Raw genomic sequence first — 27,749 nt, forward strand, 5'->3', positions numbered from 1 at the left:
TAGTTTTCTTTTCTTTTTTTTTTTTTTTTTTGATACTAGGCATACTAACAAATGTGAGGTGGTATCTCATTGTGATTTTGACTTGCATTTCTCTGATTGGTGATGTTGACCATCTTTTTATACGCTATTGGTCATCCCTATATCTTTGAAGAAATCTTTTCAAGTCTTTTGCCCAGTTTTAAATTGGGTTACTGGACTTTTTATTGTTGGGTTGTAGTTCTTTACACATGCTGGGTATTCACCTTTATCAGATATATAATTTGCAAATATTTTTTCCCATTCTATAAATTGCTTTTTCACTAATAATGTCCTGTGTTGCACAAAGATATTTGATATAGTTCTATTTGTTCATTTTTGCTTTTGTTGCCTATGCTTTTGGTGTCATAATCAAGAAATCACTACCAAATCTAACATCATAAAGCTTTTCCTCTATGTTGTCTTCTAGGAGATTTATTGTTTTGGATTTTACATTCAGGTTTTTAGTCCAGTTTAATTTTTGTATATACTACAAGATATAAAGGCCAGCTTCATTCTTTTACAGATGGATACTAAGTTTTCAAACATCATTTGCTGAATCATCATCTTTTCCTGAGTAGTCCTGGCCCCCCTGTATGTATGTACTGAAACGATGTTTGATGAGTTTATTTATAGACTTTCCTAACTCCATCGGTTTACATATCTGTAGGCCAGCATCACAGTGATTACTGTGGCTTTGTAATTATGTTTTGCTCACCCTCTCTTTATTCAGGATCTTTGGTGTGACATTGTAGTTCCTCCCATTAGAGGTGAAATATACTTCCCCAACCTTCACTCAGGCTTGCTTTGGCCAATCAGAAGCTTAAAACATGCTTATGCAATCTGGATTGTTCTCCAGTGCTTCCTTCATTGCCATGAAAACCATATGAAATATAACTCTATCCAACCTAGTTTATAGTGGGACTAGACTGGCTAACCCCAGCTGACCAGCAGATACATTAATGAGAATACAGAACTACTACTGTATTAAGCCTCCATGTTTGGGGGTGCTTTGTTATACAACAGTGACCAATACAGAAGTTGGCACAAAAAATTGAAGTGCTACCATGACAAAAATCTAAATATGTGGCATTGGCTTTGGGACCAGATGACTGAAAGCCTTGTAACATAAGACACTGAAAAGTGATAAGAAAATTATTATTGGGGGCTGAAAAAAGGGTGACTTGTTATGTACTAGAGATATATACCATAGAACTGTTGTTGCCTGAAATAATCTAGAAGGCAGAAAATGTGCCTAATGAATTTATAAAGCTGGAAAAAAACGGATCAAAGTCAAAATGTAATTTGATTGTTACTAGCTATACTTGATAAGGTACCAAAAGAAAGATGAACTTGGAAAAAACCCTGATGGTTTATAAGCATAATTGAGAGAGAATACAGGTAGCCCAGAAACCGTAGGCTAGAAAATAAAACTACTTCTCAACAAAGTGATGGTATGGCCTATATGTAACACAGCTTCAAGGAAAATATCAAATCAAGAGTATGATTCTAATACCTTTTGTTAAAAATACATGATTCTTGATACCAGCTGAAACATTAGGATTTTCAAAAATTATTCCTAAGCACATTTTTCTAAAATAAGATATCTAAAATAAACAAGTGTATATGCAGTAATTTTGTTACTATATGTAGGAATGCATATGTAGTCATATTTGTACTTTTCTTTCTTTGAAGGTCTTCTTTTCTGACACAGTTCTATAATTGTTAAGGTTGAGTAGTAAAGCATATAAATATATAATTCCTAAATTGTGCTTTTGTCTTAGCAAACCACTAGTTTCATTTCTGAGAAGGATATGCCCATTTTATGTATTCACATAAAACAGGCAGAAATCAATTTTCAAAGCCTTTCTCTAACAACAAAAAAAAAAGATAGGAGAATTTAAAAGCAAGATAAAATGCTAAAAAAAGTTAAGAAAAATTTATATTCAACCAGCTAGAATAACTATATGTTTTTTACCATTACAAAGACTTTTAAGCTTTTTCAGGAAACTTTAAAAGACAAATATTTCTCAATAAAAGGAACAAATTTAGAGTTTAAAGAGGAATGACGGGGGATCCCTGGGTGGCGCAGCGGTTTGGTGCCTGCCTTTGGCCCAGGGCACGATCCTGGAGACCCGGGATCGAATCCCACATCAGGCTCCCGGTGCATGGAGCCTGCTTCTCCCTCTGCCTGTGTCTCTGCCTCTCTCTCTCTCTCTCTGACTATCATAAATAAATTAAAAAATTCTAAAAAAATAAAAAAATAAAAAAAATAAATAAAGAGGAATGACTAAAAATACTTTTGTCAAAAATATTACAAAAAAATTTTTTTCTTTATTTACTTGACAGAGAGAGAGCACAAATGGGGAGCAGGAGAGGGAGAGGGAGATGCAGGCTCCCCTCTGGGCAGGGAGCCCAATGTAGGACTCGATCCCAGGACCCTGGGATCACAACCAGAGCCAAAGGCAGATAGATGCTTTACCGACCGAGCCATCCAGGCACCCTGAAAATCTCTATTAAAAAAGTGACTTCACCAAGACTAATCCATTACATAAAGAAATTGTAACATGATTAGTTTTAGGAATCAAGTAAATATTCTATAAAAATGATTGAGTGCTGTGTGCTTATTCAGGAACTGAAAAGCAGATTTTAAAATCTGAATTGCAAATATTATCAAGAACATTTACAAGTACAGGCAACAAACTAAAACAATCTCAGGTTCTTTATCTTTAAAAGAGAGTAGAAAACTTGAATTTTATATCCTCTATTTACTGTTTTTTAATCAGTGAAGTATAGTTCTTAAAAATATAGTTTCCAACTGTTTCATTTCATATGTAGAATATTAAATGAGATTAAAAAAGGATACTCAAGATGAATTTTTGCCATGACATAAAAAGCAAATAATGTGACTAAAAATCTTCCTAAAAAGAGTACCATAATCTGAAAAAAAAAAATTTGTTTAAGTACATTATTTATAGTCTATTAAATATTTAGGAAAATAAATGCAATCTGGTATATACGAAAACCATGGCCCTTAAAATAAAGGCCCAATAATGTCCTTTCCATATGCCCAATGAGTACCTGACCATCTAAACTTTTAAATCATAAAAATTCTTGGGATCCCTGGTTGGCTCAGTGGTTAGTACCTGCCTTCAGCCCAGGGCATGATCCTGGAGTCCTGGGATCGAGTCCCACATCAGGTTCCCTACATGGAGCCTGCTTCTCCTCTGCCTGTGTCTCTGCCTCTCTCTGTGTTTCTCATGAATAAATAAATAAAATCTTAAAAAAAAAAAAAAAAAAAGACAAATTCAGCTGGTGTAAAGTGAAAAATTATATACAAAAGTTAGTACGTATACTGCTTTTGGAGAGGGCCCATCTAATTTACTTTTAGGACTTCTGTTAGGTAGGTACAGAAAGATATCCCATTTTGCTATCTGGGAATTCAAAGCACAAAGAAGTTAAAGGCCTTATCTCAAATCATAACACTAAAGCGAATGTTGACTTGAAACCCTAGTCATCCTGGGGCCTCTGGGTGGCTCAGCTGGTTAAGGGTATGACTTTTGATTTTCAGCTCAGGTCATGATCTCAGGGTCTGAGGTCCCCATCTTAGGCTCCATGGAGCCTGCTTAAGATTCTCTCTTCCTCTCCCTGTGCCCTCAAAGCCTTGCTTGTCTGTTCTCACTCTCTCAAAAACAGAAAAACAAAACAAAACAAAACACCTTGTCATCCTAACCAAAATGCACAAAGGACTTAAAACATTTCTCCAAAAATATACAAAGGCCATCAAGCACGTGAATAGGTGCTCAACACCACTAATCATTAAGGAAACGCAAATCAAAACTATGATATACCATTTCAACCCATAGGATGGTTATTATTAAACAAAACATTTTAGAAAAGTGTTGGTGAGGATGTGAAAAAATTGGAATCTTCCTAGTGGAAATGGAAAATGGTACAGCTATGATGAAAAAGTATGGCAATTCCTTAAAAAAAAGAAAAAAATCAAACAGAATTACTATATGATCCAGCAATTCCACTTCTAAGTGTATTCTCCAAAGAACTAAAAGCAGAGGGGACACCTGGGTGGCTCAGCGGTTGAGCACCTGCCTTTGGCTCAGGGTATGATCCCAGGGTCCAGGACTGGGTCCCACCATTGGGCTCCTTTCAGGGAGCCTGCTTCTCCCTCTGCCTATGTCTCTATCTCTTCTTTCTGTGTCTCTCATGAATAAATAAAATCTTTTAAAAAAACAAAAACTAAAACTAAAAGCAGGGATCTGAACAGATATTCACACACCAATATGCAGAGTGGCATTATTCACAACAGACAAAAAGTGGAAAAACGCAGTTGTCCACTGACAGATGAAAAGATAAGCAAGATATGGTATAAAAATAAAACAGATTATTTAGCCTGAAAAAGAAATGAAATTGTGGGACGCCTGGGTGGCTTAGGTGGTTGAGTGTCTTACTCTTGATTTCAGCTTGGTTCATGATCGTGGGGTTGTCAGATCAAGCCCTACATCAGGCTCTGTCCCAGGGCTCCGTGCTGGGCATGCAGCCTGCTTGGAATTTTCTCTTCCTCTCCCTCTGCTCCCACCCCCCAAAAAAAGAAATAAATGAAATTGTGGTGCATACTACAAAGATGAGAACCTGAGGACATTATGCTACTAAATGAAATAAGCCAGACACAAGAAGACAAATACTGTATTACTCCACTTATATAAGGTGACTAAAACAAATTCATAGAGACACAAGGTAGAATGGTGGTTATCAGTGGCTGAGAGGAGAAAATGAGTTATTTAATGTGTAGATTTTCAATTTGGGATGATGAAAAATGGTTCTGTATATAGTGGTGATAGTTGGCACAACAAGGTGAATATACTTAATGCCATGGAACTATACACTGAAAATGGTGTATTAATTCCATTAGTCAATGGTTTCCAAATCTGCTTTTTATAACAATCATCTGGAGATCTTTTTAAAATTCCAAAGCCCAGGCCATACTCCCAAGTTAAAACATAGGCATCAATCTCTTAAGGCTATTCCACATCCAAACAAGTTTCACTACTACATTAATCTATATTTCTGTAGTTCTCATAAGACACTTTTAATGTCTTAAATGAATAGGTATAACTTCAACATTAGGTATTCTGAACGTATCTCCATGAACCAGAGACCTTTATTAAAATACAGAAGATAACACCTTATCCGTGAATTTTGGATATATTTCTGCCCACTTAGTGAATACATTACTTACACTATATAACAAAGAATAAACAGCAATGATATTCTGGTTTACAGCTTCAAGTAACTATGCCCAGCTGGGCAAAAGTGGGTACCTTGACAGAAAGTGAAAGTTTCCTCAATCTTTGAGATTCTAGGGCACATTCAAAATTTAGCATACAGGGTGCCTTGGGTGTCTCAGTTGGTTGAGTGAGCGACTCTTGGTATTAGCTCAGGTCATGGTCTCAGAGTCATGGGCTTAAGCCCCATACTGGGCTCCTCATGCTTGGTGCAGAGGCTGCTTAAGATTATCTTCCCCTCCACCTGTGCCCTCCCCACTGCTTGCACACTTGCTCTCTCTCTAAAATAAGTTGATAAACAAAATCTTTTTTAAAAATTAGCATACAATTCCAAGAGGATTTGAAAGACCGTTAGAAAATATTTTTTACCACTAAACACTCTACCAAGCTCAGCTGGGCTTAAAGCCCTAGAACTGTGCTGTTAATTCAACAGCCAATATATACACGTGACTACTACTACATGTAGCCAGTCCAAATGGAGATGTACTCTAACTATAGAACACACATTAAACTTCAAAAACTTACATTAAAAAAAGTAAAATATCTCATTAATATTCTTTGCAAAATTAAATACATTCTAAAACGATATTTTGGATATACTGAATTACTCTCACCTGGGTTTTTACCTTTTTTAATGTGCCTACTATAAGATTTAACATTACACAGGTGACTCACATTGTATTTCTATTGGACACTGCTACCCTTAGAAGGCAGGAAGAAAAAGAGTCCTTAGAAAACATAATAATGATAGCTCTTAGCTTCCCTAGAAGTTCAAGTTTTCAGAGGTACTGAGGGACCCAACCAAAGGACATACTAAAGCTATAAAAAATGGCTAGTAATGTATCTCCCACAGGAAACTCAAATTTGCACTGCTCACATTTAATTAATAGAGATAAAAAGACTATATAAAAGCTACAAGTGCAGTGTAAGATAATAGTTTTATGGGTGTAATTTAAAGTATATTCTTTCATCTATTGCCTTAAAAACAAAAACAACCTAACTTCTTTAGTAAAAGCTCCTAACGTATTACCTTAATTATTCAGCGTAAAGGCTCTCGTGTAAATAACACCATTCAAAGGAACTTTCTGCAATGATGGAAATACTCTATATACCTACATTACCCAATAAAATAACCTCTAGTCATAGGAGTCCTTGAAATGTGGCCAGTGAAACTGAGAAACTGAATTGCAATTTTATGTTTTCAAGTAACTGCAATTTAAATAGCCACAAGTGGCTAGTGGCTACCATCCTGAACAGCACAGTTTCAAAACATCTTTAGAAGAAAAAAAAAAAAAAAAAAAACATGAAATTTCCTTATTTTGCCCTAATATTCTAGTTACAATTCACCTACAAATACTTAGGGATATACTCTTCTTCCTGTGAACTTTGCCTGCTTCATCCCACAAAACCAAAACCTCTTTCTGTGGCCCAGGGTTTTTGCTAATACTTAAATCTTAATTCCAGAACCCAAAATAAGGGCCTAGAACATACAGACCTAGAGGTGCCTGTGTAGCTTAGTCAGGTAAGCATCCAACTCCTGACTCTGGCTCAGGTCATGAGCCCAAGGTCATGGGATCAAGCCCCTCGTCAGGTTCCACATTCAGTACAGCCTGCTTGAGATTCTCTCTCTTGCCCTCTCCTTCCACTCACGCACATACACACACTCTCTCAAATAAGTAAAATCTAAATAAATAAATAAAACCTTAAAAATAAAAAAAGATGTACAGAACCAGACATTTAAACCAATCTCCTTTATATTACACAAAGATTTATTCTATCCAGTGTATTATATATATATGTGCTGATTATATACACATATATATACACGATATATAGATCTCCTATACTGGCTTTTAAAATTGAAGTTAAATAGTAGAGTAAAAATCTCAAAGCAGATTTACCAAGTGAACAATATATTTTTCCCATAGAAATTATATGGCTATACCTGTAGTTGAGGGAAAAGAGTAAAATTATATACTAATTCTCTCCTATACAATCTCAACTGCCACTTAATTAGCAAACCTCCTATACATACTGTAAGATACTAGACTAGCAGTCTTAAAAAAAATCCTTACCAATATCTTTCTACTCTGTATACCGTCCTACAAGCATTTAAAACTCTTAGTAAATACACAAACTTAACTGGCCACTCAGCTAACCACTAGCCAAGCACAAAATTAGGTTCTTATTCAAAATAATCTTATTCTAATGCACATGCAAACATCACAAATTTGCAATGTCTTTTTACTAAGAGCCTATTGAAAACCTAGAGTAAAGCATTGGCACTTATACCCATTTGCCTGTGGTTTCACTAGCAAACACATCGACTGTCATCTGATCTAGTTTCCTACACTGTAGGAAAACACCTAAACTGTGAAGACAAAACACTGGTCATTCTTTTAATACCTGAAGATGGTAGATTTAAAAGTAAACCTTTTAAATTTGTGTTAATTACCCTAATAACTTCTTAAATTTCTGTAATTACCTATAGAATTGAGGAGTTCTTTACAGCTAGCCTAGCTATACCACTAGATTTAATTCCATTTCCTCTCTTTCCGTCCCTGAAGATTATTACACTTAATCAGACAGTTAATGACATTGAAGAACAGATTATTAGAAGTTGAGAATCTATATTTAAGGGGAATAAAGGGAGGAAGAATAAAGAAAAAGTCTGGAATACTGTTTTCTCCTTTGTTCAAATCAAACCAGTTTCATAGTACCAATTTCCTTGACAATTATGTTAATTTTTAAAAGATTTTATATTTAGAGAAAGAGAGCATGAGAGAAAGCACATGAATGGGGAAAGAGGCAGAGGGAGAGAGAATCTCAGCAGATTCCCTGCTGAGCATGGTGCCATACACAGCTGATCTCATGATCCTAACATCACAATCTGAGTTGAAATCCTGCGTTGGACACTTAACCAACTGAGCCATCCAGGCACCCCAAGAACTTGTATAAACATTCTTAAAAAGAATTAACACACATACACACACACACAAAAAAAAGAATTAACACAATTGTCTGAGGCACCTGGGTGACTCAGTCAATTGAGAGTCCAACTCTTAATTCGACTCAGATCATAATTTCAAAAAAAAAAAAAAATCATAATTTCAGGGTCATGAGATGGAGCCCTGTGTCAGGCTCCACATTGGGTGCAGAATCTGCTTAAGATTCTCTCTCTCCATCCCCTGAACCCCCACTTGCTCTGTAACATTCTTACAATTAAATTTTTTTAAATGCTTATATAAGTTCAACAAATAGGGAATTGATCAGTAAATAAAAATAGTATACATGATGCTTAATGGTTTGGTTTCATAGTAAGCTAGAAATGCAATTTATAATCCAATATTTATCTACCTTCCTAATATTCCATTGAATTTAATAGAAAAATAAGTACTCCCAAGTCATAAAAGCAGTTGAGACTTAGCTGCTTGATTTTTCTACCAGCTTTTCTATTTAAAAGGGAGGGGAGATAGCAGTGAAGTTCCTATGAAAAGTGATTTGGGGAACAGCACTTACCCTTCCTGGATAAAATCAGTTCTGTACCACGACTAAAGTAACTCAAAAGAGCATATATTATTTCTGGTACTACTCCATTAATAAAACACAATTTGAATTTAGTTCCCCTTCTAAATGGGTCAGCCCACAGAAAAACACTAGTGCTCAACTACATAATTAAATAACAAGTAGAATCTACGGGATTCATGGAAATCTCCAATATGAAAAGTTGTATTTCCTATTAATAGCCCATTAAGAGAGCTGCTTTCATGAAGAGAAATAAAGATATATCCAGTATCTTACACTGCTCATTGAACACATTTACCTCTACCTCTTTGTGAAATACCTTCCGCTGAAATAGTAAAAAGCAGGGGGAGCACAAAGAGAATGATAGAACTGAAGGCAGCAGATAAAGTCTGGCTACAAAATTTGGGGAGCAAAAAAAAATTGGGGGAGCTAACAAGCAAAGGCAAAAACAGTAACTTAGTAGAGAAAGGCTAAAGGGAAGAAACCATGATGCAAACTGAATCAAACCCACACAAGTCGAGAAAGGCACAGAAGTTGAAGACACTGGTAGATCTCTAAAGGTGGATACATAGTGTAAAACAAAAGAATGAAAGGTCAAATAAGTAAGTCAGACTCCTAGACCCACTTCTCTATACTATAGACAGGCTTCTTTACATTATTCCAGATCAGTAGAAAACTTAGAAGTTCACTTTGAATTGGATGAAAAGAGAGGAACTCTGCACTTAAGGGATACCAGAGACAGCTGAAATGATGTATGTAAAAGAGAAATCAAGTGAAAATCCAAATACCATACAAGTATAGTATTTCCCCAATATAAATATACAGACAGCCTTCTTTATCCAGTAGGCTTCCTAAACATTCACAGCCAAGCTTAAACTCGCTAGTCCGGAGACTGCAGGACTTCTCTGGGGAAAATAATTAACTCAAAGGGATGGAGGTGGGGAGGAATACATACAGATATGTAGTTGGGCAACAGGCACCCAATAAAATGGCCAATCACCGTACTAAAGCCTGCAACTTCATAGCTACTTACATACAATTTCCAGTTACCATTTTAGTGCCCAGAAGCCTCAAGAGTTAGAAAAGAAGGTTAATTCATACATTCTGGATCCCAAAATACTACCTCTCACTTATTCCCTTCTCAGGAAACTACTGGAGGATGGACACTACCAAAATAGTAAAAAAAAAAAAAAAAAAGAAAGAAAGTGAACATGAGATCTAGGAAATAAGGGATCTAACCAAAAAAGGCAAAGGGAACAAGCCTATAAAACAACCAGTCCAAACTGGAACAGAAGAATGAAAGGCTCAAACAGAGATATTAATTAACAAGAGAGAAAAAAGAAACTAGTAGATTACACAAAATAATAAAGATTGGGGGCAAGATTTGTACTTCTGGTAGATACTCCAGGAGTCAATTACCAATAGGTATTTAGATGAGAGGTCAGCAAACTTCATCTGAAAAGAACCAGTGAGTAAATATTGTAGGCTAAATATTTTAGGCTTTGTGGGTCATCTGTCCTATTACATCTGTAGGATTCTGCTATAGTATGAAAGCAGGCATAAAATAATCTATAAGTGAATGAGCTTAACTGTGTTACAATAAAACTTTATTTACAAAAACAGGTGGCAGGCTATATTTACCCTGTGGAGTTTACCAACCCCAGACATGGATAATTAAATGAAAATAGAGATAAATCATTAACACTGAAGAAAACAAAAAGATACAGAGGAAATGGGATATAATTCTAATATACTATATGGCTGGGCTACAAATAATATTTAAATAATCATAATATAAACTATATATATATATATTTTTTTTTTTTAAACCAAGTCTTGTAATCTCACCAACAAGATAAAAAAGAAACAAAACAAGAAGAGTATACACAAGTGGCTGGTATGGAGGGAGAAGTGTAAAACAGCTAAACCATCAATACAAACTCAATAAGTTAGGGGCGCCTGGGTGGCTCAGTCAGTTAAGTGTCTGACTTGATTCTGGTTTGGGTCATGATCTCAGGGTCATGGGATTGAAACTGTATTGGGCTCCACACGCTTGGAAGAGAGTCTGCATAAGATTCTCTCTCCACCTCCCCCCAGGCACTCCTCTTGCTTGCACTCTCTCTCTCTCTAATAAATAAAATCTTAGAGTCAACAGATTAATACTGAGTAACTAAAATAACTGAAAACTCAAGAATAAGCATGTTATCTGCTTTTAATTTTTAAATAGGTATATTAAAAGAATTAAAAGGGAATGCCTCTGAAGAGCATATCTAGTATTTGGTTCTTAAATTGCAACTTGTTTTTTTTTTTAAGATTTTACTTTTTTATTCATGAGAGACACAGAGAGAAGCAGAGACATAGGCAGAGGGAGAAGCAGGCTCGCCTCAAGGAGCCCAATGTGGGACTCGATCCCAGCATTCCAGGATCACGCCCTGGGCCAAAGGCAGGCACCAAACCGCTCAGCCACCCAGGCATCCCAGGTCGCAGCTTTTCATCATTTTAGTCCTCAGTAATTTGCTTGACTTCTTAAAACTGTATTAATGTTTATGCTAAACATTGCTGATTACCATCCTGACATTTATTTCCCCTTCTTCTAATTGTCTACCTAATGTCTCTTCTCCATTTCTTCTTACTAACAAGAAGATGACATGGCAGAAAATTCCTGGGAACCTGACTCCTTGACATTATTGAACAGACAGAGCAGTATTGGACTCCTACCTCCAGACTCCTTGCTATAGAGAAAAATCAATTCCTATATAAGCCAAGTAGTTAGGTCTTGTCTTTTGCAACCAAATTCATCCCTAACTTGTACAATTATTTTGTTGACAATAAAGGTTTATGTTCACTTTCAAAGAGGAAGAAAATGAAAGAGATTTGATTGTCCAGTCTTATCTACTCATCCTTTCTACTAAAACTAAAAAGAGAAGTTTGAAAAGGTTCCAGGTGTACACTGAAAACAATGTGTACATAAGACATAAAAGATGGGGATGCCTGGGTGGCTCAGCTAGTTAAGTATCTGCCTTCAGTTCGGGTCAAGATCCCAGGGTCCTGAGATGGAGCCCCTCATGAGGCTCTGTGCTCAGTGGAGAATCTGCTTCTCCCTCTCTCTCTGCCCTTCCCACCTCTGTTTGTGTTCCTGCTCTCTTTATCTCAAATAAATAAAATCTTTTTTAAAAATACAGGAAAAAAAAAAAGAACGCATAAAAGCATCTCAACAAGGATACTACATAACCAAATGTTTACTTCATATCCTCAGATCTTTCAGGAAAAACTAAAAAAATTTTCCTTTTCTCTCACATCCTATCTTACGGTTTCATCCCTCTTGAAACCTCACTAATTTAAACAGTGCTTGGAACCAAATCTTCTAAGAAAGTGTGCCTTAATCATATTTAAACTAAAAAGAACTGGGGCACCTGGGTGGCTCAGTCAGTTGAACATCCAACTCTTGATTTCAACTTGGATCACGATCTCTGGGTTGTGCAATCCAGCCCAGAGCTGGACTCTGTACTAGGAGGGGCGTCTGCCTGGGATTCTCTCTCCTTCTTCTTCTGTCCCTCCCCCTTCTCATGCATTCTCTCTCTCCCTCTAAGTAAATAAAATCTAAAATAAAGAAATCACAGAGAACTGTAGCAGCCTAAAGCTTCTAACTGCACAGGAAGTTTTCTTAAAGTCCTCTATCTGCAAATCCTCTAAAAATGTGTCATACTGCTGGGGATTTACCCCAAAGATATGAATGCAGTGAAACGCCAGAACACCTGCACCCCAATGTTTATAGCAGCAATGTCCACAATAGCCAAACTGTGGAAGGAACCTCGGTGTCCATCAAAAGATGAATGGATAAAGATGATGTGGTATATGTATACAATGGAATATTACTCAGCCATTAGAAACGACAAACACCCACCATTTGCTTCAAGGTGGATGGACCTGGAGGGTATTATGCTGAGTGAAATAAGTCAATCAGAGAAGGACAAACATTATATGGTCTCATTCATTTGGGGAATATAAAAAATAGTGAAAGGGAATAAAGGGGAAAGGATAGAAAATGAGTGAAAATACCAGTGAGGATGACTGAACATGAGACTCCTGAGAAACAAACAAGGGGTAGTAGAAAGGGAGGTGGGTCGGGGGGTTGGGGTGACTGGGTGATGGGCACTGAGGGGGGGCACTTGACAGGATGAGCTATTTGTTGGCAAACTGAACTCCAATAATAAACAAACAAACAAACAAACAAATAAATAAATAAATAAATTTGGTTAACTCAAAGTTCAAAAGAATTACATTCTAAGACTAAACATGTCTTACACAGAAAAACACAAATTTAAATTACTTTAATTAAAGCAAAATTAGAAGTTTGGGAAGAAGAAGGGTTAACCCAATTCAAAACACAACTACAGATCACTATCTTCAATAAGTATCAATATTACTTAATTTTAACAGATTATTGTAAATATATTTGCACAACTAAAAAAGTGTACTTCAATGCTTAAGCCTCTGCTTTCATCTCACATTTTTTCTATCATCCCAAATCAAAATTTAGATCACTAAATTGACACACAGCCTATTCCCACTTCACGTAAATTCTCAAAATGAATAAAAGGGTGAAGCAGTCGAACAAAATTGAATGCTTTATAGTACTTTGCTGCATATGTCTGTAAGATAGATTGTTTTAGTACACATTTTCTGTAAAGCGGTAATTAACAAATCTAAAGAAATAGTAAGGGTTTAAATAAGATATCTTACCTTTTATTTATAGGTTTTTCATCTTTTTCATAAGGCTTTACAAACCATTTGCCAATGCGTACAAAGTTCCGGTTCATTAAACACCGTTCCAACAAATTGTGAACTGCTTTAAATAGCAGAGTTCGACATTCATAGGAAAGTCCATTCTCCCACACTCCATCTTCCTCTTCTACAAGAAAAATGAAAGAAACAAAAAGTAAAGTAGTGGCACTATATCTACTCAGAGCCAAGTAAAAAGTGTGACAGTTTAAATTCATAAGCCCAGGGCAGCCCAGGTGGCTCAGCAGTTTAGCGCCACCTTCAGCCCAGGGTGTGATCTTGGAGACCCGGGGTAGAGTCCCACGTCGGGCTCCCTGCATGGAGACTGCCTCTCCCTCTGCCTGTGTCTCTGCCCCTCTCTCTCTCTCACGAATAAATAAAATCTTTAAAAAAATAAAACATAAAAATAAATTCATAAGCCCTACTACATCTACTACATAAACCCTATTAAACCTTAAAATATTGAGCTACCATTACTTCGATATATCTCTAGACATTAGAAGATCAGGTTTCAAAATTAGTCCATAAGGAGTAAAACACCTAAGTGTCACGTATTCCATTAAGGTACCTGAAAATTATCTTCCCACTGAATAAAAAGTCAATGATAAACTGCAAACATACTGATTTGGTTTTTGTACCAATACAAAGAACATTTGTATAAGCCGGGAAACATTAAAGACACTCTATATCTAAGATGCCAATTTCAAAGCTGGCTTGTTACTTTGTCCTAATTCCTCCAGCATTCTGCCTGCCAAAAAAAACTAGCAGTTAATAATTAACTAAAAATATTTTATGTCCATCAGCATTCTAATCCACAACTCAACTATAAAAATAAGTGATGAATAAAAAGGAAGCTTTTGGCACAGAGCCTAACAAGCAATGCATTATTAGCCACCTTAGGTCTCTTCAACCAAATGATTCCCACAATTACTATTCAATACAGGATCCCTCTACATGGGGAAGAAATTTTAAAATACAAAGGCTTAGATTTTAAATAGAACTTCCAATACAAAGTTATAACTACCTTCACTAACTACAAAGCCTCAATTTTGCCAGCACTTCTATTAACCACTCCAAGTTAATTTATCAAAAATTGTTAGCATAGTCATTTCTGGATAAGTCTAGATGTAGTTCAAAAAATTTTTTTATTCTCTATCCACTTTTAATCTTAAACAAAGCATCCAATGAATTCTGCTACAAATGATAATTGAACTTTTAACTTATTACTTCAAACATAATTTAGTATAATTCCAAAGCCTGTATATGTTTACAAACATTTTATAAATGAGTCATCTTTAATAAATGATAAAAACTTTCTCAATTCAACACTAAAAATATCTATGCTATACTCTTAGAAAAATAATAAATTATGATACTTTTGAATAAAAGCAGAAGCATGTATTAAGAGGAACACATGGTTTATATTCATAACCTACAGAACAAATGGGTAGACTAAACATTAACTAAAAAGCATAATGACAGTGGACTTTAACTGCAGTAGAAATTTGTGCCACTACAAAGGTTAATGTTGATGTTATGCTGTTCTTTAAAAGTGTTTCATAAATTAGCCAAGTCTTTCAAGTCAATTATTTTTTCCAAAAAAGTAAGACTTTAAAAAAATGAGGTAAGCTTTAGAAAATGACAATACTTGAGACCTGGAATAATTTTAAATAATTAATATTAAAAAGAAAAAAGTTTTACATTCTACATATTTAGACAACCTTATATATGTCCATTTAAAGCCAAAACTTCACAAATTTCACTTTAGAAAACAGTAGACTAGAAGAAAGGGAAATGGCACACAGTGACTTCACTTTAATTATTTAGGGGTCTAATCACAAGTATATCTTTGAGTTCCTGAGAGAAAAAAAGTAAAAATCAATCTGCTTTCAGCCTAATCAGATTCTGTCATTTCAAAATTAAGTAGTCACATTAAGAGTTTTACCTCAACTTACGATTTATGATTACTAAAAGTATGCATGCTTTTAATTCCCAGTTATGCTACGAATATCTCCCAGTTCTTCACTTCTTTGTAATTTATTTAGTATATTTTATTTTTATTGTCGTTGATCTCAAAAATCCTTACCTTCTGAGAAGCAATGGTTCTAACATTTGTCCTGCACAAGAAACCTTTACTAAAATCTTAACTAGTTCTAAATTTGAAAGCCAGAAAGATCCAAGACACAGAGTTACCATTACATATCAAAGTTGTACAGTCACTATAAACTTCAAACATCAGAAAATTATTCCCTTAAAACTTGAGAATGAATTGCCTTCCTTCCACAAAGAGTAAACAAAAAAGTCTTTGGAATAGTAAAAGCCCATAATACAATAATTTACATACGTTTTTTACATAAAATTCTGAAGATTTTTATTTTAAAAAATCTATCTCAGTTAAACCTGAAGTTAAACGATCTAAGAATACTAAATATAGTTTAGAAATTTAGTCAGTACTAATTTTCAAACATTTCTCCCCCATTGCTCTGAATTTTATCTAGGGAAACTCAGGTGAACTTAATCTTTATTTTACATTATACCCTCAAATGCCCACAATTTTCATTAACACTAAATGGGAGTTTATGCATGAAACAAAGAATAGACCACTTGTTACGGTTTTCTAAGCCAACAAATAACTAAAGTATATCTTCACCTATACAGCAAATAACTAAGCAACTATCACACTAAAGCAACAATTTTACTTTTACTGCTGAGGAAGTAAGTCCTAATAACACTCAATGAAAAGTCTGAAGGTTTTTTTATTTTGGTGGGAAGGGGGGAATGTCACCTAGAAGTAAGAGCCTCTTCAGTCAACCTTCTAATATCCTGATGATATAATAACCGTAGCAAAATACTGAATACTTCTTGTGTATTCAGATATGAAAAGTGAAATGGTACAATCAACCCACCGAAGACAGTGATATGCACCTCTTACACTAATTAAAACCAGTCCTTGAATCTCAACACCGTATTTTAATAGAGAAGGGAGGTGGTAGGGAAACACATGGCAAATCTTTACCTAGCTCTTTTTAATTTAATCAACCATAGCCTAATGGAAAAAGTCTGCTTAATGCATTTAAATAAATGTTTTTCTCCACTTGTACCTATATCCCCAGAGAAAATAGGTTCAATTTTGTTTATAGTGCTTTTCCATTAGAACTCTATTATTACTTGAAAATTTTTTACAAAATACTTGAAGAAAATGCAACAGTTCAAATGCTAAATTTGATTACCATAAATTTTTTTTTCCTGAGGACACAGATTATAGTGATGACAAACTGTGATTCGTCATCAAAATATTTCTGAATGGAGAAAAATTTGAAACTACAAAAAAGCTGATACACCTAGTACTCGTATTCAACATTTTTCTCAAAACTGACATCTTTAAATATCTCCATAGTAATAAACCAGTAAAAAAGGAATCTTTTCCTAAATAATTCTGCCAAGCTAGTAAAACACAACATATACTAATGAATAATGAATGGGTCAAAAATGATGGTAGAAAATACCATGAGTTTCCTGAGAAAATAAAGAGAAACATTTAAATGTCTAATTCAGTGTTTGTCTTAAATAATAATTGCCCATTCATAGCCATTCATTCAACAAATATTACTGAGAACCTTAAGCTGGCAGCAGCACTGACCTACAGCAAAACCTGAAAAACTCTGGTTTAAAAAACCCCTGAATATATGTTGATGATTATCTTTGAAGATTTAAAGATACACTTCCTTGCTCAAAACAGGTAGTACATAAAAGAAATATGACAAAGAAAAATGGCCCTAGAAAACCAGTTAAAATAAAAATCTGGGTAACAAGTAAACTATGGAAAAGAAGACAGAAATGAATTAACTCCCTTCAGGATAGTTGGGAGTGCAAAACAATTTTTTTTTAAAAATTTGGCTGACATGAGATTCCTATACTTGGCTGCTGTTTATGTGTTTGCCAATCCTGTTAAACCTGCCACTTAAGGTTAAATTCCACTATAATTAATATTCTTTAATAAAAGAATCTAAAATTAAATTCTAGGACTAAACAATGGCCCATTTAGTTTAACAGTATTATGATGAAATTCTGGTATAATGAAAGTATTTGGACAAGTTGCTAAAATCCCATATATACACCACAGGAGCCAGAAAAAATAACAAATATTTTTAGCCCTGACTGAGTCTGTTTTTTTAGTTCTCCAGGTATCAGTTTTCTCCAAGAGTCTCATCACAGTCTAGCCTACTATGATTTTTTTTTTTTTTTAAAGATGCAACCTCAGGAAAGGGAATAGTTTTGATTTTGATTTTGATTTAAGGGAAAGATGAAAAGCCAATAATGACAGCAATAAAATTCCGAAAAGGTTGAGGCACAAAAAAATATCCAGAAAACTCTTCTCCTTCAAGGACACATTAATGGTAATAAAACAATCTTGCTTTAACGTAAATAGTACACTTACAAGAACCAATCAGCCCACTATATAGAGAGACTTGTGACTGGAGAAATCAAGCTAAAATTTTCCCAGGTCCAATTTTATACCTCTATCACACAACCGCTAAATGAGGTGTGCTACCAAAAAAAAAAAAAAAAAAAAAAAAAATGAGGTGTGCTACAAATTCTAAATAAATAAATAAATAAAATTTAAAAAGCTGTAATCAGAGTTTTGTTCCCTAATCCTTCTTCTATTGATACAAATATCTATTCTCTTAGAGGAAGCAAAGCACAAAGTTTAAAAAAAAAAAATTAGTTTTTGGCTTTGGGATTCAAGGGATATTCTGAACAAATCTCTTCCTGGAATGTTACAGTTAGGCCAATACTAGTTAGCAAAAATCCTAACCCCAAAATCATTAGGTCTTTGCAAACTACTAAACAGTACTGACCACTGCTATAAAACAAGTAAACTGAAGGTCTAAAATATGTATCAAATTAGATTTGGTTTGCTGTAAGAGGAGATTTTAACCAATTAGCAATAAGGTGAATTTACATTCTGTTTCTAGACCTCATCTACACTCGAAAAGAAAATGACCCAAACCCATGCTACGTGATATTCCGACAGGCAAAATTCAAAATGCGCTATAGAACCTGATCAGACTCTTCAGAACTACCAAGATCATCAAACAAGGCAAGTGTAAGAAAATATCACAATCTAGAATAGCCTAAGGAGATATGACAAAATGTAGTGTCCTGGATGAGAACATAGGATAGAAAGAGAATTTTAGATAAAAATAAAAGAAATCCAGATAAAGTACAGACTTTAGTGAATATCAGCATATCAATATTAGTACATTAGTTGTGAAAAATATTAATAGTAACAACAAAGAAGCTGGGTGAGAGCTATACAGGAACTCTCTATATAGCATCTTTGCAAATTTTATGTACATCTAAAACTATTTTGAAATTAAAAGTTTATTATTTTAAAATACACTATGGAAAGAAATAGGAGGGTTAAGCAAAGGCAATTCTGTACTTTTATTACTGAATATTTCAGTTAGCAAGAAAAATAATTCTAATCTTTGCAAAATAGAATGCCTTCCCTCTTTCCCCCACCAAGAAGGGAAATACCACCATAATCAGAAGCATTTTAATAACAAGATGTGGTAGGTGCTGAACCAAACAGAAGGGCACTGCCTGTGCCTGCAAAAAGCAAGCTCAAACTAAATTAACCAGCTTTTTAGTTACCACCTGGGTCCTTCCGGTTCCCCTTTCCTCAGTGCTACACCTCCACTTGGAACTCAGGATTGCCTCCTGCAGCTGATGCCACCCCTACTGTCCAGCTGCTCTCTTCTCAGGGGAGCTTAAAAGAAGGGAATAGAGTGCCACAGATGGGAAGAAATGAAAAAGGGGTTAGCTAGAGAGACAGAGGCAGACTAATTATCCCAAAAGGGAGGCAGACGGTGTCCCTGGAGCAAAGAAAAAGGCGAGACAAATATACTCCATCTGAAAAGACCTTATTATTCTTTAAGATATGTCTGATTTTAAGTAACAACATTCTAAAGTAAACGACAAGTTGGGGGGGGGAGCTAAAACATTACATAAATATCACTGACTACACGCATTGTTTAAAACAGTATAGAACAGGCTTTGGAACGGTAATTATAATTATACATACTACTCTTAATACATTTTGCTTTGCCATTTCGATTGCTTTCACTAAGTTTTTTAAAAATTAATTACCATTCAATGGCATTCAGCAAAATCTAACAATTAAAACCTAATCTTCCAAAATTATATCCATTCACATTCAAGATCAGCATTTTAAACTACAGGTATTACCATTTAAAAAATTATGCAAAAAAGCAAAGTTAAACTACAGAAGCAGTTTTTTTAAACTGTAGCCCAGTTTACGAGAAAATATATTTAGCTCATAACATGAAATTTAGGGGGAAAAATCCACACAGTGTTTTAATATACATCAAAACAGCTCACACTTAACCTTAACAGGCTTTCAAAACATTAGTCCCACTATAGTAAAACTAAATACTACACATCTGTTAAAATTATCTTTGATTCTACAAACTGTATTACACGGAATCTGGGGGGGGAAATGGTGCTCTGCCAACCTTATTAATACTAAAACCCTCAAGTCAGCATAATAGTTTATCAACTACTTTGTATCTGTATAGTTTATAATTTATCAATAACATTAAGTCTCCAAACATTTTAGTAAGGTGGTTTTTATGACCACTTAAAGATTAAAATCCAGCATATCAAAGTCAACTATCAAAACAAATATAATACATGCATTCCTACAGAAACGTTAGTCTTACTAAGAACTTATTTGAGACAGTCACCTGGATTACATTACATCCAAAAATAAAATAGGTCTTATAGGTCAAATGGACACTATTAGAAACTTCAGAGTACTCAATTTCAAATGAGAATGTTTTTTATTAATCTAAAATTCCTAAATTTACCTGTTAAGAATTATGACCAAACATCTTGCTGAAGTTGTTGGTACCTTGCAGCAAATAACTAATCATTTACATTCCTATCATCAAAAGATCCACTTAACACTGACTCTTACAATGTAAAGTAAGCACAAGCTTCAATGATTATGTGAAAAACTAGTTTCTCTTTCTAAAGTAATATTTGGTCCCAAAAGTCCAGAAAATAAGAATTGGTCTTCTAAAAGTAGTCTTATTGATAGGTTCACAATAAAATTATTTCTGTGTAACTTTTTAGATTATGATCCCAATGTCCTATAAATGAGTTGGCACTAGTCTCATTTTAGTGACAGTCTTTGAAAGAACACTAAAAGAATCACTGTCCAAGAATAACAAAATTAACATATGCTTTCATATGGTAATAACCACAACTAACAACAAAATATACACCTTGAAAAAAATACATAAGAAAGTTACAACATTTCTAGAAACTCCTACCAAATGTCTGCATATTGATACAGAAGAGAGCAGTGGCAGAATGGACTCAAATGGTGAATTACACATGCCTGCAAATTACTTCTCCCTCATTCCATTTTTCTTAGGTAACATGCCTTCCTTGTGCCCCGTTCGCAAGAAAATACACAAGGATGCTGGGTGGTTAAAGAAAAAGTTATTCAAGGCTAAAGCCTGCCATAATATGGATAATTTAAGTAAAATAAAATAACCACACTGAAACATAACAGTAAGCTAACTTTTTTATCTGGCTTCACATCTAACAGTGTTTCACACACAAGAAAAAAATCTTAATTTGTAATATAAATGATTTTTAGGAAAAGTATACAACGTTGCTATATATCATTGGTTAAAAATAAGTTGCCTTCACCTGACAAGTCATGGTGAATAAGATCAGCAAAATTGGGGTCTTCACCCCACCAAAATATCCACAATTCTCTTCTTCCAGGTCTTTGATCTCGCCGCCAAACACCAAGTACATCTGCCTTAAGGCAGCGACTAAAACTGCTCAAAATGGGGTCTTCCTCTGTCACCGGAAACAGAATAGGGGCAGAAGTTGGGCCTTGCCATACATATCTTTTCCATTTAATTCCCGTCAAGTCAGCCTGAAGAAAAGAAAGCATGAGTATTACAGCACATTCACTCAAAGTCAATAGTACTCACTCTTAAAGCCCTTTATTTCATTAAGACATTACAATTTTTCAATATATACTGAAGATATTAAAGCAGACTGACCAAAAAAATGATTCTTAGATAATTCAACAACCCAAAATTTAAGGAAAGGAACTAAAACCGTGAAAATATTAACACTGACATGTCACTGAGTAGCAATAAATAGATGTCCCTAAGAAAAATAAAAGACTTAAAAATGTTTAATATAAACATGTACTTTAATACTGCACACTCAGTAAACATTTCCTCTAAGTTCTGTTCCAACTGGTCACGTTTGTTCCCTGGTGTCACACTGTAACAGAAAATTTTTAAAGACTTATGATTCCATGTTTATAAATTGATGGCTCCAATGAAATGAGAACTATAGTTGAAAAAAGTGTTCACATATCCCTTTTAGGCAAAGTGAAATAGAAAATGCGCACAAAGAACTGTCAGATTTGTACTAGTCTATTTTCAAAGAACCTGATCCTAAAAGTACCAAAAATAGACGGAGTCAGAGAAAACAGAAATGTAAAACCTGATGTTATGTTTTATTGCACCCGAAGAGATGTTGATTAACGGGCATTGTACAAGAAAACATTTTATAAGAGGAAAGGGCATTAAAAAAAAAACAATTTGGCACCGTGAAAAAATTCGACAGGGAGAATTTAGTAATTCTTTAACTTAGAGGTGCAAAGCATAAGGTGCCAAAAATGAAACTGCTGATACATGACTGGCAGTTTACACTTGCCAACTAGTTGTGCTCCGCCCACTCGGTTCACTTACCTATCACATACTCTTAGTATTTCTCCTAGCACACAAAAAATGAAAAAAGTCAGTCACTGAAACTTTAAATCGTGGACGAAGCTAAGCTACTGTCCAACTGAGGGCTAAATATTTGCAACAGTTGGTAGTTTTCAAAAAGTCTTAACTGTGGATGTTACCAGAACTGGGCCAACCTATACAATTGTCAGTCCTGCATCCAGCTTCCCTAGACTTTTCAATATAATGAGAAGCAGCCTGCTCAAACCAATCTAAAAATGCAAGTAAAACAAATAACAGCAACAAAAATTAGTGCAAAACCATAGAACCTCCTCCACTAGTCCCATTTCACTCTCACACAAACATAATGTTCTATTAAAAGCAAGACGGCTAAAAATTGTCAAAATGGCAAACTGTTTTCAAAGTTCAAAGACAAAACATGAAATGGTATCTACTGGTTTTTACAGAGAGATCTGAACTCATCGAAGGGAGAAACTAATCTTCTGTTAGTTTGACTCATCAGAAAACGTAAAACGAAAAGAGATTTTTTTTTTTTTTTTTTTTTTAGTACATAAGTTCCGGTGTCCTGTTTGGGGGGGGGGGGCGGGGGGGGAACGAATGACCAGAGTGTGGCATAAAGGCACTGGGAGAATGAGCAATAATGTAAAGTGTTAAGAAGAGATACATAGTCAATAAGGAGAAAAGCAATAGTTAATAAGCAAGACACACCGGGAAATGGGAGTATCCTGCCAGATAAGGAGCACAAGTTGAAGACAAGACTACGGTTGAGGAAGAGTCGGAAACGGGGGACAAGGAAAGAAAAAAAAAAAAAAAAAAAAAAAAAAGCCAGCAGTCCTAAAGCAGAGCTCAGGATGGGGCTGAGCGAACGCGTTTCCCGGGGCTGGCGCGGGGCTCGGCCGCGGGGCTCGGCCGCGGCGCCGGCTCCGGCTGGGCCTAGCCCGGGGACTCGGGCATCTGGATCAGACCCGGACCCCCTCCCCCACGGCCCAAGGGCGCACCTCGCGGCCCCCTCCCCCACCGCCCCGCACGCCGCGGCCCCCGCCCGCGGCCCCTCACTCACCAGGCAGAAGAGGTTACAGTGACAATCTTCCAGGCTGGCCCCGTTCGGCACGAAGGAGGAACTCATCGTCCCTCACAGCAGCCGCCGCCGGCGCCACAACCCACCATCCGCCATTACCGCCGCCTCCGACCAGAGAGAGAAACACAGACACCGGGGAGGGCGGGGGGGTGGCGGCTGGGGGAGCGGTGGAAGAGGAGGCCGCCGGGCCGCCCGCCCTCCCCGCCCACCCCCCCGCCGCCGCGAGCAGCCCCCGCCGCCCGGCCGGCACCTAGCCGCCCGGGGCCCAGGGCCGGCGGGAGGGCCGCGCCGCGCTCGCCCCGCGGGCCGGACTGCGGCCGCCGCGGAGCCCGCGGACGCTTGCCCCTCTCGGGGGCACAGAGGAGATATGTGCTCCTTCCACAAGAAGAAAAAAAAAAAAAACCAATAAATTACACAATAAATAATTAAAATCGAGTCCGAGAGGGCAGAGCCCGAGCCGTGGAGGGTGCTCCCGGGCGGGGAGGCGCCCGTGGAGGGGCAGGAAGGGCAAGAGCCGGGAGAGAAGCCCAGGCCCCCGGCCCGGCGGCGGCGATGTCCTTAAGCCCAGAATCTCCTCGGCGGCGGAGGTGGTGGCGGCGTCTGCGGGCTCAGACCATTCTCTGGCTGTGTCTTCGTGTCGTCCCTGGGCCAGGCCGGCCTAACGTCTGCTCTACTGCGGCCTCACCGCCCGGACGCCGTAGTCTCCCCCATTTTGTGGGCCCAGCGGGCGGCGTTTTTCCCCCTTTAATCCGAATTCACGGGTTTTCCCTTCGCTTTAATGGCGGCCACAGGGACCAGCTCGCCCTCTCTGCTCGCCCATTGGCCGCCTTGAGGTCACGTGGGCCCGGGCTCCGTGGGGAGGAGGAGAGAGAAGGGAGTGAGAGAGGGCCGGGAAGCTTTCGGCGGAGGCGGTGAGCCCTGGGGACCGGACGGCCAGCTGGCGGCTACTAAGACAGCGCCATCTGCTGGGTGCCTCGGCCACTGTAAGATGACCCCGGGCCCAGGCCCTAGCTTTCTCCTTGCGGGGGGGGGAATCTACAGCGCAAGAGGGTTCGCATCACCGATCTGAGAATTACGTGGAAAACAGTTTGATTTCGTCGGAAAAGAAAGTGTTGCAAAAATTCCCGGGCATTCTCACTTGCAAACCCCCCGGGCTTGGGAGTCAGACGATCTGCGATACAACTTGGACACTTAAAAAGTTGTGATATCAAGAAAGAAAGAAATGTATGAGAAACAGTATAGCCTCGTAGTGAATAACCTGGGAGTGAGAGCCACGCTTCCTTGGGTTCAAGCCTTGAGCCAGTCAGTTCTTGGGGTCTCAGTTTCCTCATTTGTTAAAAGGGGGAAACATAACCCTATCTCATAGGGATGCTGTGACAATGGAGTTAACACAAATAAACCAGGTAGCCCAGTGTCTGGCACAGACACCCATTGCTAACAGTTACCTATTATTGTTGTCATCGTGACCTCATAAGATTATTGTGAGGAGTTGAACCAGTGTATGTAAAGTGCCACCACCGTAACCTCCGTGAGAACCAGAACTTTGTTTTGCTTACGGCTGTATCCCTAGTGCTTAAAAAAAGGTTCCTAGCACACAGTGGACGCCTGATATTTGTAAATTTGCAAACGAATGAATGGTAAGAAATGGAAACCAACTAAAACGTTCTGTTCCCTTCCCTATAAAACACTCAGTTCTTTATTGGATTACACTTCAGTGTAAGAGTTCAAACATTTTCCCTGAAAATTTTGGAGAGGAGAGAGAGAGAGAGAGACAGCGGGGAAGAAAGGAAAGAAGAAAGGAAGGGAAGAAAAGAAGGAGGGAGAAGTAAAGGTGATTCAAAAGTTAGAAATATTAGTGAGTTAGCATTTACCATAATTTTACACTATAGTTGTGTCTGTAATATAAATGGAAGAGTCACTTCCTGGTCACTTCTTCAGCTATGAAATGAAAAGCATTCCTCGTTCACCCGTTCGTTCATCTATGATGATTAAGAGTCCAAATCTTGAAGCCCAAATCCTGTAGAAAAAGTTCTGCCACTGTTTCATTCATTTCAAAGTAAAATTTAATCCAAGATTAAATTAGTTTCTCTTACTCTGGGGGATGCCTGGGAGGCTCAGTGCTTGAGTGCGTGCCTTCAGCTCAGGGCATGATCCCCGGGAACCAGGATTGAGTTCAGCCTGGGGCTCCCCACCAGGAGCCTGCTTCTCCCTCTGCCTATGTCTCTGCCTCTCTGTGTGTTTATTTATTCATGAGAGACACACAGAGAGGCAGAGACACAGGCAGAGGGAGAAGCAGACTCCAAGCAGGGAGCCTGACATGGGACTGGATCCAGGAACTCCAGGATCACGCCCTGAGCCAAGGCAGACGCTCAACCGCTGAGCCACCCGGGCGTCCCAAATAAATAAAATCTTTAAAAAAATTTTTTTTTCTCTTACTCTCGGATTTCTTATTGTAAAATGAGGATAATAAAAGTATTTTCCTCCTAAAGTGTATGGTAAATGAAACTGTAGGTATATGGCTTGCCACAGTGCTAAGTGTTAGCTACTAAAAAAACTTTTAAAAATCATTATTGAGCACCTGCGTGCTCAACTGAGTGTGTTCCTGGTCTTTGCTAGACCTGGGATACAAATATGAATAAGATACCTGCCCGTCCCTCAAGATTCCTGAAGAGAGGCAATAAAGGAGACATTTCCCACAGAATAAGATAAAATACAATAGAGGTAATTGCTTGAATAAGGTATGTATCAACTATAGCACAATAGGAGCTCTGGAGGAGGAGCCCCAAAGTCAGAGAAGGCATCTTAAAGTAGGTAGCATTTGAAATCAGATTTGAAGGATAAAATGAATTCTTATAAAGCCCTTTGAAGCAGTTAAATCTTATTAAGCCCAATTCAGATCCAAAGGCCACATATCAAAGTCAATTATACAACCAAGACTAATTTAATCCAGGAGCTCAAATCAGTTGAAGTCCATATCCTTTCTAAGTGAGTGCCAGCACCAGGAGACAGCAATCCTCAGACGCCCGTAAGGTAAGATACCCTCTCCTCATCTCTCTTTCCCTGAAAGAATCCTCAGACCTTTGTTCCAACTGCTTCTGTCACTCTGGAACATCCTCCCCCACCTTTTAGTTTATCCAAGAAGTAGCCATCCTCTTTAGAAGTCGTGCCCTCCATTGCTCAGTCTCCAACCTGAGGACATGCCTCAGGACTCCAGAGGCCAGTAGAATCTCCCAGAAACCCACAAGGTGCAAAGTAACATTTGATTGGCTTTTCATTTGACTGGTAGTCTTCTCAAAAAGAAGAGAGAGATAGGAGATAGGAAGAAGACCCAGGGGAAAAATGTCTCAGAGAGGATCATGAAAGGAGCAAGACAGAAAGACAGGAGTGAAAAGGCAAAAGAGAGAAATAGAGAATGGAGAAGCTAGTGGAGGAATATGAGAGGAAGGGGAACATCATGGTGAGAAGAGAAAAGACCAATATAAGCACACAGAGAACATGTGAGTAACCACCTACCTTCTCTTAGAATGAGATTTTGTGCAATTTTAAAAGTAACAGAAATAAATTAAAACAGTATATACACATTGTCAAAAAGATACAGGAAAGTATCTTCTGTTTGGAAGACACAGGAAAGTGTAAAGATGAAAAAATTTAAATGTACATTATTTTTTAAATGCCCATAATGTCACCATTCATAATCAACCATCTTTTAATACTCTTGACGTTTTTCCTTCCAGACTTTTCCATTGATATCTACCTATCTACCTATCTATCTATCTCCCACAGTTGAAGTTATATATACATTTTACTACACATATTTACTATCTAGGATGTGTCAGGTCATGTATGGACAAGGCATAGGATATACAAGGAGCACATAATCTTGCTAGATGTGGCAATTGGATAGTTGGATCAACTGGGATCAAAACTCCACACCACTGCCTGCTAGCTCCCTAACTTTGAATTGCTCATTGGTAAAATGTGTATGCAGCAATAGCACCTAAATGTTAAAGTTGTGACAATTAAAAGAGATAATCAAAGTAAAATAAGAGAGCCAATCAGGAATGTTAAGATGAATGTTAGACATTGCCTTGGACGATAATCACCTATTGTCTTTCCTCTTTGAAACATGGATTTGCTCAGTGATCTACATTTAAAATTGTTCTTTAACTCCTTCACCGTTTTAAGGACTCCATTCTCAATAGGATAGTGGATGTACCCAGCCTTCAGGAAGGGTGAGAG

The 27,749-nt window shown here is 37.2% G+C and overlaps 1 protein-coding gene and 1 long non-coding RNA gene across 8 annotated transcripts in view; one reads left to right on the forward strand and one right to left on the reverse strand.

Moving 5' to 3' along the window:
• The window catches only part of MED13 (mediator complex subunit 13), a 102,703-nt gene extending 79,035 nt beyond the window's left edge, over positions 1 to 23,668 (reverse strand). For 2 of the 6 annotated variants that reach the window (XR_012008715.1, XM_072779698.1), the window contains exons 1-3: positions 23,493 to 23,666; positions 21,369 to 21,603; positions 13,584 to 13,752 (exon numbers count right to left, since the gene is read on the reverse strand). Coding sequence is in view for 3 of the 6 variants with exons in the window: in XM_072779698.1 (XP_072635799.1) it covers positions 13,584 to 13,752; positions 21,369 to 21,603; positions 23,493 to 23,558 (470 nt within the window). In the remaining 3 variants the exon portion in view is untranslated. Of the gene's footprint in view, positions 1 to 13,583; positions 13,753 to 21,368; positions 21,604 to 23,492 lie in introns of all 6 variants that reach the window. The other 4 variants (XR_012008714.1, XM_072779696.1, XR_012008716.1 and 1 more) reach the window with 3 other exon arrangements.
• Positions 23,452 to 27,749, forward strand: part of LOC140606403 (uncharacterized) — a 52,203-nt gene continuing 47,905 nt past the window's right edge. For both annotated transcript variants that reach the window (XR_012008722.1, XR_012008721.1), the window contains exons 1-2: positions 23,452 to 25,147; positions 26,461 to 26,540. This is a non-coding gene — a long non-coding RNA (uncharacterized lncRNA). The remainder of the gene's footprint in view (positions 25,148 to 26,460; positions 26,541 to 27,749) is intronic.

The sequence above is a fragment of the Canis lupus genome, chromosome 16 (assembly GCF_048164855.1).
Source record: "Canis lupus baileyi chromosome 16, mCanLup2.hap1, whole genome shotgun sequence".
NCBI lineage: Eukaryota > Metazoa > Chordata > Mammalia > Carnivora > Canidae > Canis > Canis lupus.